Below are 19,508 nucleotides of genomic sequence, written 5' to 3'. Positions count from 1 at the left end.
CGGCTCTTAAACAGAGCCGAAGAGTCAGGGAGGAGCAGAGCCGCCATTTTCCCCGGACATGTTCGGCTTTTTGGCAATTCCCCCCGGACGGGGGTTTGACTGCCGAAAAGCCGGACATGTCCGGGAAAAAGAGGACGTATGGTAACCCTACCCAACACAGCTGCAAATGTTGCAAGTGTGGCCACGCCACCGCGCTGTCAGCTGTCAGTGTGGACCGACTGCACCGCTTTCCCTACTCAGCTGTACGAAGACAGGTTTACCTCACAGCACTGTACAGCTGCAAGTGTAGCCAGGCCTTTAGGGATGCTTGATTTTTATAAAGTGCTGAGTTCCTGCCCTCTGAAAGCTGGCCCCCCCTCATGGATATTAAGGCAAGAAGGGATCATTCTCATCAACTAATCTGACCTCTTGTATGTCACAGGCATAGAATTTCAGTTACCCCCTATATTGAACCCAATAACTTGTGTTTGGCTAAAGCACCCTCCAGAAAGGCTCTAGAGTCTTGATTTAAAGAAATGAAGAGATTGAGAGTCCACCACTTCCCTTAGTAATTTATTCATAAATGTTAAATCACTTAGAATTTGTGTATAATTTCTAATTTGAGTTTGACTTCAGCTTCCAGCCATTGGTTCTTGGTATGCCTTTCTCTGCTAGATGAAAGAGCCCTTTAGTACCAGGTATTTTCTCCCTGTGAAGGCATTTTTCAAGAAGGTGACTACGGTGGATCTTTAAAGGTGTTTCAGCAAGACAGACATCCAAAAATCAGCTGTTACATTTGAAAAGCATAGCCTAATTTGAGAGTCAGACAAATGTCAGATCATAGAATTTTGCTATTCCCATTCCATGCAAGATAGAGAACATCTGCCAAACATTTCCATGAACACCATCTATGAGCTGTTGCTCCTCTTTCAGGGAGGAAGACAACTCATTGTGTCACTCAGAACTTAGTATGGAATGCTTCTCTCTTCTGTGTTCATATGGTAGCCAACTGTACATCTATTACTGTATACTATCTATTCGGAAAGCACAACATAACTCACGCATTGCATAACTGCTACAAAATGAGAAAAATCCCAAACACAAATAATCCAAATAATAACAAATCCATTGTTATTGAAAGTTCTGTGTAATTTTATTTCAACATATCAAGCACAAACAGGTTTCCCCTAACTGGAGAACATGACAAGGAATGTAGTTAAAAATTTGGAAACATTTACATTTAAAGTTTGCCAGTCTGGCACCACCACTAAGTATTTTAAGGCTGTATATATAGCAGTACTTACCAATTGGAACTACTTCAGGCCAGAAAAGAAAGGCTTAGTACTGACTGCAATCTACAGAGAATATTGCAAATCTTTTAAAAAATGGTGTAAAATAGGAAGACTATTAACAGAGTTAACAACGCAGTGGCAAAACCCTTACCCTTCCTGACCTTTAATAATAGATGTGCCTACGATCAAACACACATACTTGCTCCCTCTCCAAGGGGGCAATGGGAAATTTTAGAGGACTTATGTACAATTCTTGTGTGGTTATAATGTAAAAACAGCCATATAGCGCGCCCCCCCCCCCCCCCAAAAAAAAAAAAAAAAGTGATCAGGATTTATAAACAAGCAAGTCTGACATTTGACTCAGTGGGTCTAGTTCAGGACATTATCTGCTCTGTAACAGAATGAGGAGCTTTACTGAATGAGTCCCTTTTCCTAAAGGCGGCAATCGTGCATATTTACAATCTCTGTGCAGTGGAGTGTGATGCATATTTTCAGGTCCAACTGTGTGTGTGTGTCAACAGCAAGATCCTAGGAGAAACTGTGACCGATAACCAAGTGGTTGGATTTTTGGACCCTCATCTGTTGTTCCCGTCCCATAACTGAATGTACCCGACAGACATCTTGAAAATTGACAATAAGAACCCTTCCCACCTCCCCCAACCCTTAGAGCTATAAAACAAGCCAATGGAACCATTCTAAAACCATGTAGATGTTTGCCATTATTGGGGCACCAATACTGCTTGGTAGTTATTGATTGCATCAGAAAATGACAAGACATAGAAAACAAATTGCACAATTAAAGATACATTTGGCTTTAGCATTAAGGCCCGTACAGGTAAAGAGGTCCTTGAAGATGTACACGAAAAAGGCAAATGACAATCTGAAGGAACTAAACTGCTGGTTCCCTGGGTCCCCTTTTAGCCTGGCTTTTTCTTCCAGCTCTGCTGCGTTGGTTTTAAAGTGCTTGGTGCCTCGATGGGCTCCTTGCGTGAGTGTCCCCCTCCTGCAGCCAGTAACTTTTATTGCTGCCAAACGTAGTGCTTTTATTTGAAGACATAATTAATGAACAATTGACATGTAAGAAAGACGCAAATGAGAAACCAACAGCGAGAGTCCAGGAGGAAGTTTTCGGAAGAGGCCTTCCTGTAGAAAGATTTTTTGTTCAGAGCAGTGAGGTTTCTGAAACAACAAGTAGTAATAAATCCATTTGCATATAGGCAAGAATTTTACAGATATTCTTCCCCGCCCCGTCCTGGACACCCATGAACACTCAGCTACTGTTCCCAGTCCTGGAGATCCTACACAGGCAAGACTCCCCATGGCTTAAATTTACAAGCCTGTTTGATGAGTACAGGATCAGGCCCACATGCTTTTCTCTTTTAACAAAGGAATAATATGAATATTCCTTTCTCCTATCCTTTGTCTATCTTTTCTATATAGACCATCAGCCCTTTGGGACAGGGATTGTCTCACTATGTGCATGCAAGAACCCAGCACAATGGAGCCCCGATGTCAGCTAGGGTCTCATGGTGCTACTTCTAATATGAACAATTATTATAAAAGGGTTGATTCCCACGCAACAGAAACAGTAGGAAAAGAATTTTCAGAAGGGCTCAACACCTGGAAAATCTGGCCCTATTTATGGAACAGCCCAGGTCTAGCTCAGGCACCAAAATAAATGGCTGGGTTTTCAAGCGATCTCAGCATGGTGAGTGCGGGGCTGTTCAGGAAATCTGGCCCGCTCACAATGGAGACTGCTAGGTGCCGAGCACTTCTGAGGTTCAGTACCCTCAATTGGGGCCACGTTACTCGAAAACCTAGCACTAGGAGTGAGAAAGACAGCAAAGAACAGAGTGCAGTGCAAAATTCAGGAATTGCCAACTCATTGTAAGACACTAAATTCTGTGTACTTGCCAGGATTTAGTAATTCGAGAGAACAGGTTTCTTGGCCTTGTCTACTGAAATAGCAATCTGCTGCATTTTATTCAAGCCTACACAAACTTATTAGCTTTCCAAAGTCATCAGGAGGAGTATTGCCATTGGAAAAATCTTTACTAGTCTTATCAAACAGCCTAAAATAGAATTAGCTTCCCGAAGAGTATCTGAATTGTCACTAACCCTCACATTTCTCCCTCTGAGCAGTACTTTTTGGAACATTTCTAATGGACAGAATCAGCCTTCAAAGCCAGATGGCATGAGGCTGGGAAAGGCAGGAGGGCACAAGACATCTCCTCATTCTTGCATCCCCTCCACCCACAGCCAGACACAATCCCATTCCCTGGCTTCCCCTGAATGCAGGAACTGGCTCCCTACCAGCATGTCAATGGGCACCAGCCACCCCAATCGTGGGAATGAGGCAGTAAGCCTATGGCCCCACCCAGAGGCGCCAAATTCCCCAGTTCCGGAGGGAAGGGGGGGCCCTCGACCGCCTCTCCGCCCCAGCCCCCCTCCGCCCCTTCCCTCAAGCTCCCACCCCAGCCCCTTCCTGCCCCTGCCCCATTCTGCCCCCTTCCCCCACCTCTTCCTGCCCCCGCTCCTTTCCCTCACCCCCAACACTTCCTGAACGCCGCTAAACAGCTGATTGCGGCAGGCAGGATGCACGGGGAGGGGGGAGGGGAGAGAGAGGAGACGCTGATCCATGGGGCTACTGGTGGGTGTTGAGCAGCCACGATTTTTTTCCATGGATGCTCCAGCCCCGGAGTACCCATGGAATCAGCACCTATGACTCCACCCACTTCTGCACACAGAGACTCTGCTGATCTGGCACCTGTTCCTACCCCAGTGAAGTCAATGGGAACTTTACAAAGGATTGTATTGGACCCAGGATTAACCCATGGTGCACAGGAGAATGAATGCAGCCCCCATATGGTATGTAGCAGCAGCCATGTTCGCCCTGCATCCCTGGGAGCTCCATTTCCTTATACTCCTGCAGGCAGGGCTGGTGCTACCATTTAGGCAAACTAGGTGGTTGCCTGGGGCGCCAAGATTTGGGGGCGCCAAAAAGCAGTGCCCCCAATTTTATTTTTACATCGTTCCTGGGTTGGGCTGCCAGCGGCGCGCTGACACGTGCGGCTCAGACTCCCTCTCCCAGCGCAGCGGCCGCTCCACTTCTCCCGCCTCCCAGGCTTGCGGCGCCAATCAACTGTTTGGCGCCGCAAGCCTGGGAGGGGAGGAGAATTAGAGCGGGGGCAGTGTGCTCAGGGAGGAGGCGGAGCAGAGGTGAGCTGGGGTGGGGAGCTGCCGCACGGCTCCCCGGGCCGGGGGAGCTGCTGCAGGGGGGTGGCGCCGCCGCAGGGGGAGGGGGAATGCGTCAGGGAGCTGGCGCAGGGCTGGGGGGGGAGGGGAGGTGCAAGGTAGAAGTTTCGCCTAGGGCGCGAAACTTCCTTGCACCAGCCCTGCCTGCAGGGATGGAGCAGCAGCACCCTGACCCCAAGGCGAGTCAGAGTATAAAAGCCATAATGGACCCCTGCTGCAAACATGACCATTTCAGAAGGTGCAGCTCCAGTTTGCCAGTGCAGTAAACAGGTGTGATCACCAATCTCTCAGACATGATATAAAACAGAGACCTTATTAAAAAGCATGAACTGAATCTGCCAAAATCCAATTATAGGCCCTCGGGCCTCTGTTTCTCCTGCAATGACTGAGGCTGTCAGAGGAGAAACAGTGAAGCAGAGCAGCGAGATCTCTGTGCAGCTCCATCCCTGGGGCTGCAGGTCAAATGTAGGCATGTTGGATTCTTGACGATTAGGGCCTTCTATGGCCAGCTAGCAATCAGACTTCTAGCCAGTACCCTGTTGAACTCCCTGGATGTCTGCATCTATGCTGTAGCTTTACGAGCTGGAAGATCTATAATGCTCCCAGATGGGGCTAAGAGAAGAACCTCTCAGTATTTTATGTGAAGGCTTGCTAAGCCTTTTTTTCCGATTTTAATAAGATACTTATTGTTATACCTTGAAACTGCACCCCTCTGAATTAACCAGTCTCCAAAGGCCGACTCAGAGGAGTTAAACACCAGAGGTTATGTTGGTCCTATTGAGATCATGCTGCTAATGAATGCAAATCTTACCTGTGTATGTCCTGCTGGGCTTTCTGTAGGGATAAGACAGTCATGTGGATTTCCTTCAGGTGATTCATTTCCTTTCCGCACCGAGTACATGGACTTTCAAAACCTATGGCAAAACATTGAAGGGACAACCAGATTTACCACACATCTCTGGTGATAGGGAGACCTCTGACACATGCCACAAAATCCCCCAGCAAGTGAGCAGCTGTATGCAGTGAAGTACTTCAAATAAAGGGCACTGCTAACATGGAACTTAATGCAGAGTGGAATTTTCATCATGAAAATCAAGCCCCGGAGTGAGGCTGATATGAAGTCAGACTGGTATCCTCTCAGCACACAGAACCCCTCCCCCACAAATATCCCCAGCTTCCTCCTTTGTAGGGTGAGTGCAACTATATAGTGGTTTGAAACCCCTCCCTCCCCGCTCTCATCTTCAAGGGCGCCTTGCTAGCCCCTTCAAGAAACCTAACAGGGGGTGGAGAGAGAAAAGAATAGTGGAAAAGTAGGCCTGCTCTCTTCCTAAAGTGGTATTGAGTGGTCACAGTGCACATTTTTCAATGTTTCATGCCACAGAAATGACTGATATTGCTAAGTCAGCCCTTGGGAAGCCCTCAGAAGCACTACAGCCTGTCACTGACATGTGTTACTACTAGTAAGGTAGGACAGGACAGAAGACAGAAAAGGTGAGTGAGAGGTATTTCGAATACACTATCAGTAAAACAATGTCAAAGGAAGTCAATGGGCCAGATTCTGACACCTGTAATCAGAGTGGGAAGTACCTTAGCTCCTCAAAAGCAATAAGGTGCTAAATTTGGGCAAAGGTATTAAAATCTGGCACAGCGTTTGCCAAATACTTGCCATCATCGTCCGACAGCTCCTGCACAGACTCTGGTGTTGAACAGCTGCTCTCAGTGTTTTGGCTGTGGTTGGATGGTTGGTCACTGGTTTTACGACGCCTGCAGTCTTTCGCAGATCTCTAAATCAATGGAAGTTATTAAAAGGAACACTGTCAAAAATTTGACAACAATTTGACTAAGTATTATCCAGTCTGGTAGGGAAAATTCTCTGGAATCTAAGGGTTTGATCATGAGGGGGATTGAACACCTGCTCAGAATCTCTCAGGATCAGTTCCTAAATATCTGACTTTGAGAGAGAGCCAGAGAGAGACACACGCACCTCTCCCTCCCCTCCCAACCCCGCCCCCCAAAAAAAGAGATTCCCAAAAGCTAAGATTTTTCAGTAACCACAAAATCCAGCAGGCCGAATTCATCCCTTGGTGTAACTTCAACAGGCTTTTACCAGGGATGAATTTGGCCTGCTGGATTTTGTGGTTCTCTTGCTGGCTCTAATTATGCTACTAGTGCATAACAGGGATGGGCCCACACCAATAGCCTAGATCTGGATCCAAATCTCATGAGGGAGATTTTCAAAGGCACCAAAGAGATTTTAGGAGCACAAGTCCATTAGGAGTCACAGGTACTTGTGTTCTCATTTCCCACGTGCTTTCGAAAATTCTACCCCATCTCTCTAGAATGGGAGTACCAAAGCTATATAGCCAGACACCAGTGAACATGGAGTTTGAAATCCCGATCCAAATCTAAAAACTCCCCCAAATTTCAGAGGTGTTCAGATTCAGGCCATTATAAAAAGGCGTGAACTATGTATCCGAATCCAGGTTCAGGATTTTGGTATAGGCTATATCTAACTAGTATTTAGCACTTCTATATAGCTCTTCACATTTCAGAAGCACTTTGTAAAAGGGAACAATATCTACCTCCCTGCTTTATTCTCGTTAGTTATTTATGGTTTATAAATGGGGAAAGTGGATAGACAGAGATTGCCAGGCTTGTCCAGAAGTAAGTAAGTGATAGAGTCAGGATTAGAATTTGAGTTCCGGGGCCTCAGTCCTCTGCTCAGACCCCTAGATCACATCCAGCCTAAAGAAGTGCTTTGTAAATATTGAACAGTAAAGTTCAGTTCAACCCCATCCACCACCCAACATAAGAAAAGAATCAAAGGTTTTTAAATTGGTAGCAGGGAAGATATTATCTAATACAAATCACACAGTGGCAATTAATCAATGATTCTGATTTTATTTTAGATTTAAATAAGAAGTGTTGCCTATACCAGGCTCTAGGCAGGGCCGGTTTTATGACCTGTGGCGCCCAATTGGAATACTTGGCGACGGTCCGGGGCTTCGGCAGCACTTTGGCAGTACGGGGTCCGCTCTGGGTTTTCCGCGGCGCCGAAGCACCCCCCACTGCCAAAATGCTGCCGAAGACCCCCGGAGTGTGGCCCCCTTAGGCGTGGGGCCCGATTCCGGGGAATCGGGTGAATCGGCTTAAAGCCGGCTCTGGGTGTCCTAGCATGTAATTAGGATTACAACAAATCCCAGCACAATTACAATGATCCTTCAAACAGGAACTCACCCAGTCAGTCTCTTACCAAAAAATATTAGCAGATTAGCACCTGGAGTAGGCACCAGGGAAATATCAGAGGCAAAGTACAGCTAGAGAAAGAAGCCTCTAATGTCAGATGCAGCCCTTGGATTTTGTGGTGTCTAAAAACCATGGCAAATCAGAGCTGAGCACTTGATCAAAGAAATACAAGTATATGAAGAAAGATGCAAAGAAAAACACTTCCCAGAGAGGGGCTTTCTGGATGAGTGCTGGTTACCTTGTGTCGTATAACTTGGTTGTTTATACACATGGTTTTGTGGGACGACATCCTCGTGGATAGGTGCCTCTCCATGGTTTGAAGTATCCCATCTTTCTCAAACTGGGCAATGTCATTTAAAGGGTCCCAGGGCCTTAAACTTTGGAAGCAAAAAGAAAGTATTAAAAAACAGAACTGCAGCAGGTTTATTAAAAGCAATGCATGAATTCCAAACACACAGGAGCAAATATTTAGCCCTGGGCTTAACTGGTGTGCCCACAGAACCAGGGTGGGCGCAATTAGGCATTTATGAACATAAGTTGCTTCCATCCTGGCCCATCTGTGTGCCTCAACCCTGAGCCAGACAGAGAGGTAACAAACCTACAGCAGGAAGGCAGGGAAGTCTTCCGGTTCTCTGAGTCCTTGGTTTCTTCTCTTTGCCACGGCTGCTAACAAGGGTGCTCATGAGAACCAGCTGCGGTGGAGGTTTTGCAATATGGATGTGTCTTCAGGAAATTGAGCTGAGACTGACAACTCAGATCACACAGGCTGCTGAACCTCCTGCAGTGGTAACACACCTTCTCGACACTACAGATCTGGCCTCGATTTGTACCAATACACAGGAGATATTCCACTGATCTGTCTACTTTCATTTTAAAGGACTGCACATTCAAGTACTCACTGGGGAGAATTCAGGAGGAAGGTTGCCTGGTCAAGATGCAATCTGGTCAAGAGCAGGACCAGTGTTCCCAAGCACCAGATGGAAGTGCAGCAGGCCAGTGTATGCTGTATGCACGTAGCACCTTGTATTTCTGACTGGACCCCAAGAACCAACGTCTGCACTTAACCCATTATAGCCACACTTATTATACATGCTTCGAGTCACTCACTCTTCGTATTTGTAGTGCCATTCATTGGTAGCAGCATCATGTCGGAAGAGCAGCGGCTTCCACTCCGTGCCATTCTCCTTCCGCTCCCGTGAAGCATTCCTCTGCTCTTCTTCCAATACAAATTTCTCCTGAGTTGCCTTGTGTTGATCTCCTTTGTTTATTGCACTTGTTACATGCTGCCAAAGTCTAGAAACAAACAGGGAATCAAATACAACTGCCTCAAAACCAGCACCACGCTCAGATAGCTGGAGCCTTAAAAAATGTTTGTCTAGTCCACTGAGAGGCACTAGGAGAATTATAATAGGCTTAGTCAGCCTGAGCTCTGGCTTAAAATGGACTTTTAGCAGGAGGATGAAAATGAATACAGCATATATGACCACCTTAAGAACTGGCCATCTTCTCCTCAGATAAGATCATCTGAACACTAAAGATAGTAAGGCAGTAATGCGTAGTTGACTGGGACCAGTGGTAAGTTTAAAAGGTGACCATAGTAAAAAGGAAAACCTTTTGTTGAACTGGCCCTTTTAACTATTTAAGTCTAGGAGACGGAGATTTGAGTCAGAGTAGCCTTGCAACTAGACCTAAATTCTAAATGTGGGGAAAAATGCACATGAAAAGGACTGCAGCTGTATATGCAAATTGGATATTCACACATGAAAATGTCTATTTAGATGGTCTAAATAACCAATTAAATATGTAATTCGCTGATTTGCACTTGCAAACACCATAAACTGAAGGCACAAATGTAGGTGTCCAATTGCATGCATATATTTTCCTGTACAGAGAGCTTCTAATTTATAAGATTTGGCCCTTGATGTTTTATTGACATCTCTCCCCCCCCCCACCATTATTCCCTTCATCTTGGAAACACAAGTCAAATTGTGCCTCCCTTTCCACTGGAATCTAATAAATGCACCTCTACCCCAATATAACGCAACCCGATATAACACAAATTCGGATATAACGCAGTAAAGTAGTGCTCCGGGGGGGCAGGGCTGCGCACTCCGGCGGATCAAAGCAAGTTCGATATAGCGCAGTTTCACCTATAACGCGGTAAGATTTTTTGGCTCCCGAGGACAGCGTTATATCGGGGTAGAGGTGTAATTCTGCTGCACTCTAAGCTTGAAACAAACATTAGTAAAGGGATGAATAAGACTTGAAACACTCTGGTCAGACAGATAATAGCTTAGCCATTTTAGCCATCCAAAAATGGCAGGGAATAATCTAGTGATTAGACTTTTACTGTTTCCTTTCTATGTGGGTCTTTCACATAGCAAGAGGGGAGGGAAAGTTTTTTTTGGTTTGTTTTAAAACTACACACACATGCAGGAAAGTGATTCTACAAGCACAATAATTGGCCTAGAGGCTTCCAGGGCAGGTGCAATACGTGAAGCTACCCATTGTTCTGTGTGGTTTTTGTCTTCACAGGCTCTTGCCACGAGGACATGCAACACCAGCAAAAGCAGCCAACCGTGCAGGCGCTCCACCATTTTAGCAACGGTGGCAGCTGGAAGCTAGCAAAAAGTTCTGTCACCCAACTTTCTAATATAGACATGGCCTCATTTTCTGAGATGAGTCTATTTTAAACTGAGGGTGTTCTTTAATTTATGTTTGTAAAGCTCCCCAAGATCCTCAAATGACACAGCATCTGTGTTCTGGAACTGCCCTCAGGTACACAGGTGATGGCACATTGCAAACACCTAGACTAGACAGATGTGCAGAGTGTTAGGTTTTCTATTTGCTGCTTGATGTGCAGTTCATATGCTGTACTGAGAGCAAGTAGGGCTTTCAGACAATCATGAGAAAGATGTGAGCATACTTAGTATTTTGTGGAGAGGAGGGGGAAGATAAGGCAGAACTCTTGGAATCTAAATCCTGTGGTTAGAGCACCCAGGATTCAGCGGAGACAGAGTAGCACACAGCTGAAAACTGCCAGTTGTCTGTCTGCTAGAAGCAGCTCAATTACAAGGGTCTACCTAGGGGATTGATGGGTTTGCACCAGATTAGCTAAATTGAGAACAACAACACTCCTCAAGGTTTTGGTGGATCAGGGCCTTTGTCTGGGTCCTCAGTGAGCAAGGTGCTGTACACAACATTTAGGAAGAGACACTACCTGCCCCACAGAGCTTGTAAGCTACATAGACTAGACAAAGGGCTGGAGACACAGAGAGGGGAAGTGACCTGCCCAAAGTCACCCAGCAGGTCAGTAGCAGAGCCAGGAAATGAATCCAGGACTCCAATGTCCCAGCCTAGTGTTTCATCCATGGAACCATTCTGCCTGTCAGTGGCAACTCAGCCCTGGGTTTCACCCGCCGTATTCTAGATTTCTGTTTGACACTGGCCAAGAAGAGGTGCTGGGGTGGTCTGCTCATTTGTACAGAAGATTTGCATAGCAAGTTTTCCAATGAACATACACTAGAAGCACAAGGTGCATTGCTCTTGCTGAGTTACAGATCAAAGCCTCCCTGCATCCTAGGACTCCCAGCAGCTGAGATGGGAAGATAGCATTATTTTTAGAACAACGCCACCATTACCCTTGTTCCAATAAGTCTGTGAGAAAAGGAAATGGCCTCCAGCTTTTTAGAACCTTTTACAGGGAAAACTGCCCATTCTTCTGATCTCAGAAAGAGCTTCCAGAGTTAGATCTGAACCAGACAAAGAGATAGCAATAAGAAGCGAGTTTAAAGCACAAAGAGCAGGGAATCACATCAGTGGAGAGGTGAGCAGCTGTACCCTCTACCTTGTTTTTCTTGTTAGGGAGCCTATTGCAGTCACTGCAGATAACAGTAACAGAGTGGAGTGGGTACGGTACTGATCTGGGAGCTAAAAGACTAGGGTTCTGCTCCTGGTTTGGCCACTAACTTGCTGTGCAACCTTGGGCAAATCATTTCATTTCTGTGCGCCTTTGGTGCAGACTCTCTCATACTCTGCATTTGTATAATGCAGTTGTACAGGACAATGGGGCCTCTAGGCACCACTATAATATGAATAGTAATAGGTGTGAGCCTGTGTCCAATAGTCTCAGCCTTTTGAGGTCTTGCAAAAATTAGGTTTTGGACCATGGTCTCCACTCTGTTACACCAGCGTATTACTGATGTAACTGCACTACACATCAATGTAGTGAAGAGTTAGGCCCAGATTTTTAAAGCTATTTAGGCACCGGTGTGCTCAGCATTGCCTAACTTCATTTTAGGAAGAGATTTAGGCTCCTGGGATTGACAGTCATGGCAGCACCTAAATAGCTTTAAAAATCTGGGCCTTCCTTCCTTTATTTGCAGGCTCAGAAGCAGCAGGAAAAGTGAATTTTGTGACACGGGCAGTTTTCTCCATCCCCTCAGAGAGCTGCAGATTCTACACAATCTGAGGCTTTTCATACTCTGCTGCACAACAGCATATGCGTCACGGACTGCAAAGTTTACACATGGGCAGGTGATATCCAGGGCTGTGGGATGAATAGCTGATTCAGTATTAGACTGTAATTCATTCATGCAGCTACTACCATAACAGCCATTCCTCCTGCCCCCCAAATACAACATGTTGCACATATTAGCCTTTGGCATGCTGAAGGGAGTCAGCCAGCTAGGCAGCTTTGGTGATACCCTGGTAAATAAAAACTACAAACTATTTGCTCCAAATTCTGAGATTTTTGTTTTGTTTTGGGGTGCAGGCAAATTATCTTTCACAATGATTTTTTTAAAAAGTCTATGTTCTTTTGAAGTCAGCTTTATTTATTTAGTATTTATAGCACTAAATATAGGCTGCACATGTGGACTTTATTGGTACAGTACTTTCATTTCATAGATATTCCATTGCAATGGAGGCCTAGATGTTCAGATGGCATTTCCTGACATGCCTGCAAAGTGTGTAGGGGCATTCATTTGCATGCGGCCCCTGCATTTATGTATGCAGAGGTACATTTGCATGTGTAATTCAGGTAGGCAGTTTCCTGATCAGCATGTTAAATGCTGGGTTTTGTATGGAAAAAAAAAATGGTGCCCCCATTGATGGAGGTCAATTGATGATTTTGGGGCTTACGCATCTAATGTCTCTTAGATTTTCAAAGCCAGAAGGGGCCATTGTGATCATGCAATCTGTGTGAAATTCTATGGCCTGTGTTATGCAGGAGGCCAGCGATTTCTGTCTCTAGTCTAACAATTTGTGGTTGAAGCTGAGCACTTCTTTAAAAACAAAAAAAACAAAACAAAAAAAAGATATCCAAACTTGATTTAAAGAACACCAGATGAAGAATCCATCATATCCCTTGTTATTCAGTTCCAGTGGTTATAACAGATTTCTTTTCATGTTCTCCAGAGTCCTGAAAAAATTATCTTATTTTACTTGACAAAAGAGTGGCCTCTTCCATTTCTGAAATCATTAATACTCCTTGGAAAGAATACACAGGGCCAACTCCAGGCACCAGCGTGGCAAGCAGGTGCTTGGGGCAGCCACTCTGGAAAGGGGCGGCAGGTCCAGCTATTCGGCGGCAATTCGGTGGACGGTCCCTCACTCCCGCTCAGAGCGAAGGACCTTTTGCCGAATTGCCGCCGCAGATCGTGATCGCAATTGCTATCGCGGCTTTTTTTTTTTTTTGGCTGCTTGGGGCAGCCAAAACCTTGGAGCCGGCCCTGAGAATACATCATCGCTAATACACAAGGAACAAAAGACAACATACAGCAGGGAAACATGCACAGGTTAAGCAAGGGCATAATCCTACCAGCATCTTGCTGGAGTCTCAGGGACCTCTTATTTAGTTTCAACTGAACGAAAACCAGCAGGAAGCTCAGCAGGCTGGTTTCCAGCCAACTACCCACCTCTCCGATTCGAAGTCCGTTTGCTCTTCAAATAGCACAATGTGGCGTTTCAGTCTCTGCCTCCGCACCTCACTGGTTGGGTTCCAGAATATTTCAGTGTTCCCATTTTTCAAGTCATTTATATACACTTCCCCATCCTGAGAGGGAAAATGAAAGGCAAGGTTTAGTGACTGCAGGAACACGCAGGCAAATAATCCTGAGGAACATTGGCAGAAGATTGGTGCCAGGCTGGGGAGCGGGAGTTAGTTCGAAGGTCGGTTCCCTCCCCATCTCCAGACAGGTTCACTAAATGTTTTCTGAAAACTATCCAAGCAGAGCAGGGAGTTTACTGAAAATAAGAAACGCTGGCTGAGTTCATCAGAGGGCAAAAGAGAAGGAACCACATTCACCAGCTGACCACATGTTCATCCCCACAAGACTATTTATATAGGTGCTAACATGGCCCCCCTCAGTTTAGTATCTGAACACAATTACAGGAGCCAAAGCTGAACATCAGGCAACTTCCTCTCCTTCCTTACCAACGCTTTCTCCCTACCATCACTGCTGAAACCCCAAGGAAGTTGCACAGCAGAGACTACAAAACCTCACAGTGCAATTTTAATAGAAACGGGAAATACACCATGTGAAAGGGAGACTCTGTTCTTCAAATGCCACCACCAGCCTTTCATCCACATTCCCTGTCAATTTATTTGGCATCTAACTACTAATAGAGCTCCACCGCTTAGAGACTGATTAGGGGATGTCTTAGTGTCTGCCTAACGAAGTGACTTCGTAGGCCTGCCTACAGACAAAGCAACACCCCAAACAAAATGAATGAGACTGGTAATTTACACAGCATATAGTGAACAGCCTGACATCACTAGGCTGGAATGAATGATATATTACCGCATTTGCTGAACAGCAAGAAGGTTGATGCCATTCAGCCATCTGAACATGGCGTGTATATTGTCCAGGCCATGTTTAGATCATGGATAGTTATTTCACCCATCACTGTCTATCCACCTGCCTCCCAGCTGCTTTCCTTCCCACGCAATGGACCTTGGTACACCTATAACCTGCCTCCTAGGCTCAGCTTCATTCCCACCTTATGCAAAGCTTCCAGCCACTTTCTCTCACTTACAGTTCCTCTTTCACCCCAAGCTAAGTCCCCCAGTCTCCTCCTCACCTTCAGATTCCTTCCAGAACCCTAACCCCTTCCATAGCCCTTCTCAGGTGAGACAAGATCTCAGTCTGGGAAACAATACCCGGTCGGGGAAGACCAGAGGAGTTGGTCCCAAGTCAGGATAATAGATCCCCAAGATACTCTCCAGCTGTGGAGCTGGGAGGAGGCAGGCACTAACAGCCTGAATGGCAGGTTTATAAGATCTGTATCTACAAGTCCATTAAAAAAAACACGTGCATATCTTCTAACATGTTGCAGGTGCTGACAGCTTCCACGTGTACATCATACCCCAGAGCCTAGCGAAGCTTTGGGATTTGCTTCTTGACCCAGAAACAGCTCCTCTCCTTGTCCCCTGGGGATTGTGCTCCCAAAGCATGGAATCAGGAGTGGCTCCTTTAAAGTATGAGGTGGATGGACAAGAGACAGATTTTGCATAATGCTGGAGGAAAGCAGACAGAGCTCAGAGAATAGGCTGATATTCTTATTTCCTGAACAATAACATCCCCTCCCCCCATGCCACCCCAACACACACACAGCACCCAAAACCAAAGAGCATTTTGCAGATTTGCTCTTTTGAAGCCATGAAGTTTACATAACACATTGTGCATATTGTTCCTTGCAAAAGGCAAGGGAGGAACAAATTGTTTCAGGGTTGACGAAACCCAATTACAAATGTAGGAAGCCGAGTGGCATGCAATTGGATGGTATTAGACTCTAGGACAGCATGACTGTGTTATATAATGTAATCAACAGCATTCACAGAAAACAGCATGGAGAATGTAATCTATAATCCAGCACTACTCAAAATTGCAGAGGCGCACACAGTGGTGATTAGAGTTGGAACTGAAAACACACACACCCCACCCCATGGTGAAGACTGAATACATTCGGACTAAATTTCAAATACTGCTTAACATCGCATTTGAGGGGAAGGATGGTCCAGTGGTTGGGGTGCTAGCCTAGGTCTCTGGAGATCTGGGTTCAATTCCTCTACAGACTATGGCATGACCATTGCCAAGTCAGTCTCTCTCTCTCCCTCAGTTCCCCATCTGTGACATGGGGATAATAGCACTGCCCTACCTCAGAGGGATGTAGTGAGGATAAATGTATTAAAGATTGTGAGGCATTCAAATACACTGGTAATGGAGGCCAGACAAGTATCCTGATTGGTTTAGGGCTGGCAATTTGTCTGCTGCCATCAATATCTGCTCTGAGTTGATCCAAAGATCACTGAAGTAATTGGAAAGACTCCAATGGGCTCCTAGAAGTCCAGGTACTCAGACTATAGTCACCTGCACTTAAGTCTGACTAGGTTACCAGAGCTTTAAAGACCAGAGGTAGTCAGGACCTCTGTTTTATGTCCCATTGAACTCCATCCTCCACTGTTAACTATGAATGATGTGGGGTAAGGCAGAGATGTTAGTTTGGAACCAGGCTCCATTTCAAACAAAGAGAAAATAACAAAATGCTCTCAAAGTTTTCAAGCTGTAATCCTCCCTCCTCCCCACGACCACACACAGTTGTGTTGTTGTTTTTTTTTTTTAAATGTTAGCAGTGTAGATTAAGATGTGTTACCCAGTGTCCATCAAGGCTTGCTAACACTTCTTCTCCTGATTTAATCTTCCCAGAGATTTGATTAATGCTTGTGCTGCCACCAAAGAAGGGCTGTTGAGGGGGAAAAAAAAAAAAAATCACAATCTGTCTGGATAAAACTGGAGGAGAGCCAAAAAACAAACAGTATGCAAGAACAAAGCTGAAAACTTGCTAGATTTCCAGTGTCACTGGGAGGAAAGACAAGAATTCCGGCATTTATACCCTTTACCAGTGTGCCCCATCCTGTCTGCCTCTGATTCTGAAGTTGCTGCAGCAGACACAAGGGAAGAGGGACGTACTTTCAAGTCTATTGATATCCAACAATGTCTAGGCTGGGAATTTGCGTCAATTTCATCCACTGGTGTCTAGAGCCTGATCTAGCTTCACCCACCAGCGCAAATTCCTAGTGCAGACCGAGTAAACTCCTCCAAAATTAAGTTTGCAACAGTGCAGCTTAAGCAGGTGTAAATAGCAGCATTACAAATAGTGGTTTTCCCTGTTTAGAACAGGGTTTTGAACCAGAGCAACTATACCAGTGTCTGGCCACCAATGGCTGTAATAGGCGCAAATCCTCAGCGTAGACAAGGCGTAAGTGGGTAATACAAAAGGGTATTTCCAGAGATTCCTTAGAACAATAGAAAATTCCTTTTCGCATTGCACCTGGTTAACACAGGAAATGAAGGCAACAGAGTGACCAGCTGCTCCATTTCCACCATCCAGTGAGATTTCTTCATCAGTTCTAACTGCTGCTTTTCAACATTGTTTGCAAGTTGGAGCTGCACAGGATTATTTTATACTGTAAAACATTCATTACTACATCATCCATGAAAAAAGGATTCTTTGGTAACTAATATGGCAGGAACGAACATATGTGATCCACCAGAGAACAGGCAAGCACCCAAATTAACAAGGGCACAAATCACATCTTTAATTACTCGTAAGTCTATTGCAAATGTGGCTACGGCTCTAAGAAATAGCCATAGTACAGTACATATAAATATCTGACAAGCAAGCTACAGTGACCGCCCCAAACCAGATTTGGGCCATGGCAGACAATTTTTAAGCCAGTAAAGGCAGGGTCTACACACTGAATCATTTCAGGGTCATAAGCATTAAGTTATATCAGGTACTTGGAGTTCAATTTTATATGTAGAGTGCATGATGGAAAGCCCACTGACGTCAATGGAAAGACTTTCCTTAACTTCAGTCTTTCCATGAGCCTGATGCAAAATCCACTGGTTTGAAACCCAATGGCAGCCCCACTGCTGAAAAGGTATTTGAGGAAGCTACAGTGAACTGTGTAGGGTTGCCAAGACAAGTTGAAAACAGTAAAACATCGTCCTTTTGTAATGGATTCAGCATCTGCTGGAAATCTGTAACAGTGCACCAGCTCTGCCCTAAGGGATCTATCCCACCTTGCGAGACTTGCTGCCATCACAACTCCACTCCTTTGTATTTAGTTTGCAGCTAGGCAGAGACTGCTCATCAGAATAGGAAATGAACTGATGCTTTTAAAAAAAGTGATTTCAGCATCCCTGAAAAGTGACAGGCTACTGCCTTCTCCTTTAATCCTTCCTGAATGCCCACTTCTATTAGGATGCCTACAAGAGGCCCCAAGCCACAAACTTTGACTTCACAGGTGACCTAAACTGCACGCACAAATAACTGCACCCACAAAAATAGAATCCAGGGTCTAAAAATCTGGCCCTAAGGGGATGGCTACCCTTCAGCGGGGAGTGTGCTTCCCAGCATGAGCAGACACACATGCACTAGCTCTGCTTGAGTTCACATGCTAAAACCAGCCGCGTAGCTGTGGCAGCACAGAGCAGCAGCTCGGGCTAACTGCCTGAAGACCCATGCTGCTGCTACTGCACTGCTATGGTTAGCATGTTAGACGCGCTGGCTCTGCCTGAGCCCGCCGGCCTGCACTGGGAAGCAAAGTACCCTAAGCAGGGCCGGCTCTGGCTTTTTGGCCGCCCCAAGCAAAAAACAACAACAAAGAATCTGCAGCGCAGCCGGAGCGCGGGTGCAGGGGGACCAGCTCGGGGGGGGGGGGGGGGGGGGGGGGGGGGAAGGGAGAGGAAAAGTGGGCGGGAGAGAGAGAGAAGGAGGCAGCCAGGGCTACAGCAGGGGTGCTGCCAAGCGGCCCCTCCTGCTGCGTCGCCTCCTGCCGCCTGCCGCGAGGGCTCCGCTCTGGTCGGCGGGGAGGGAAGGAAGAGGACTGCCCTGCAGGGCGCTCTGGTTCTCTGCGCCGCTGCCCCCTTCAGGGCGGCTGGAGCGGAACAAGAACAAAAAACAAAAACAAAAAGTGGCCGTGCTGCCCTAGGATTGGGCAGAATGCCACCTCCAACAATCTGCCGCACCAAGCACCAGCTTGCTCAGCTGGTGCCTGGAGCCAGCCCTGACCCTAAGTAACTTGGCCCAGGTCGCACATCAAATCAGTGACAGAACTGGATGTAAAACCCAAGTCTCCCGACTGCTGGTCCTGTGCCTTAAATCACAAGATTATACTTCCTCCCTCACTAGGAACTTCCATTATAAGATTCTTTGTGTGATTCCCGGATGTCTGGCACTGATAAGAAAGAAATGGAGGGCCTGAGACAGATCAAGGGCATTATGTCTATTACCTTTAGTTTGAACTCCAGCTCTGCCCTGTGGTTGCTTTTTTCACATTCAATAGTAACTTTCCCTCCAAGTTCCATTGTCATGGTACCGTATAAAATTCCTAAAACAAAACAATAGGATGTGATGTTTGAAGAGGCAATGGGCTGGTTTCTAAATTCAGACATTCTTATAAATTCATAGATTCCAAGGCCAGAAGGGATCCTTGTGCTCATCTAGTCTCACCCCTCCATAACACAGGCCACAGAACTGCTCCCAAAGAATTCCTAGAGCAGATCTTTCAGAAAAACATCCAAACCTGACTGTAAAATTGTGACTGATAGAGAATCCCACCACAGCCCTTTGGTAAATTGTTCCAATTGTTAATTACTCTCGCAGTTAAACAATTATGCTTTTTTCCAGGCTGAATTTGTCTAGCTTCACCTTCTGGCCATTGGATTA

The 19,508-nt window shown here is 45.9% G+C and overlaps 1 protein-coding gene across 3 annotated transcripts in view; it reads right to left on the bottom strand.

Moving 5' to 3' along the window:
* Positions 1-1,113: 1,113 nt before the first annotated feature.
* OSBPL5 (oxysterol binding protein like 5) overlaps positions 1,114-19,508 on the bottom strand; it is a 217,441-nt gene continuing 199,046 nt past the window's right edge. For 2 of the 3 annotated variants that reach the window (XM_034770239.1, XM_034770241.1), the window contains 8 exons: positions 19,073-19,170; positions 16,428-16,517; positions 13,691-13,827; positions 8,880-9,065; positions 8,011-8,149; positions 6,193-6,310; positions 5,338-5,440; positions 1,114-2,450 (listed from right to left, as the gene is read on the bottom strand). In XM_034770239.1, coding sequence (XP_034626130.1) covers positions 2,315-2,450; positions 5,338-5,440; positions 6,193-6,310; positions 8,011-8,149; positions 8,880-9,065; positions 13,691-13,827; positions 16,428-16,517; positions 19,073-19,170 — 1,007 coding nt within the window. In that variant the 3' untranslated portion in view covers positions 1,114-2,314. The remainder of the gene's footprint in view (positions 2,451-5,337; positions 5,441-6,192; positions 6,311-8,010; positions 8,150-8,879; positions 9,066-13,690; positions 13,828-16,427; positions 16,518-19,072; positions 19,171-19,508) is intronic. The other variant, XM_034770240.1, reaches the window with a different exon arrangement.

This window comes from Trachemys scripta, chromosome 4 (assembly GCF_013100865.1).
Source record: "Trachemys scripta elegans isolate TJP31775 chromosome 4, CAS_Tse_1.0, whole genome shotgun sequence".
Lineage (NCBI taxonomy): Eukaryota > Metazoa > Chordata > Testudines > Emydidae > Trachemys > Trachemys scripta.
Note: the sequence above shows the minus strand (reverse complement) of the source record. Positions and strands in the feature narration are given on the sequence as shown.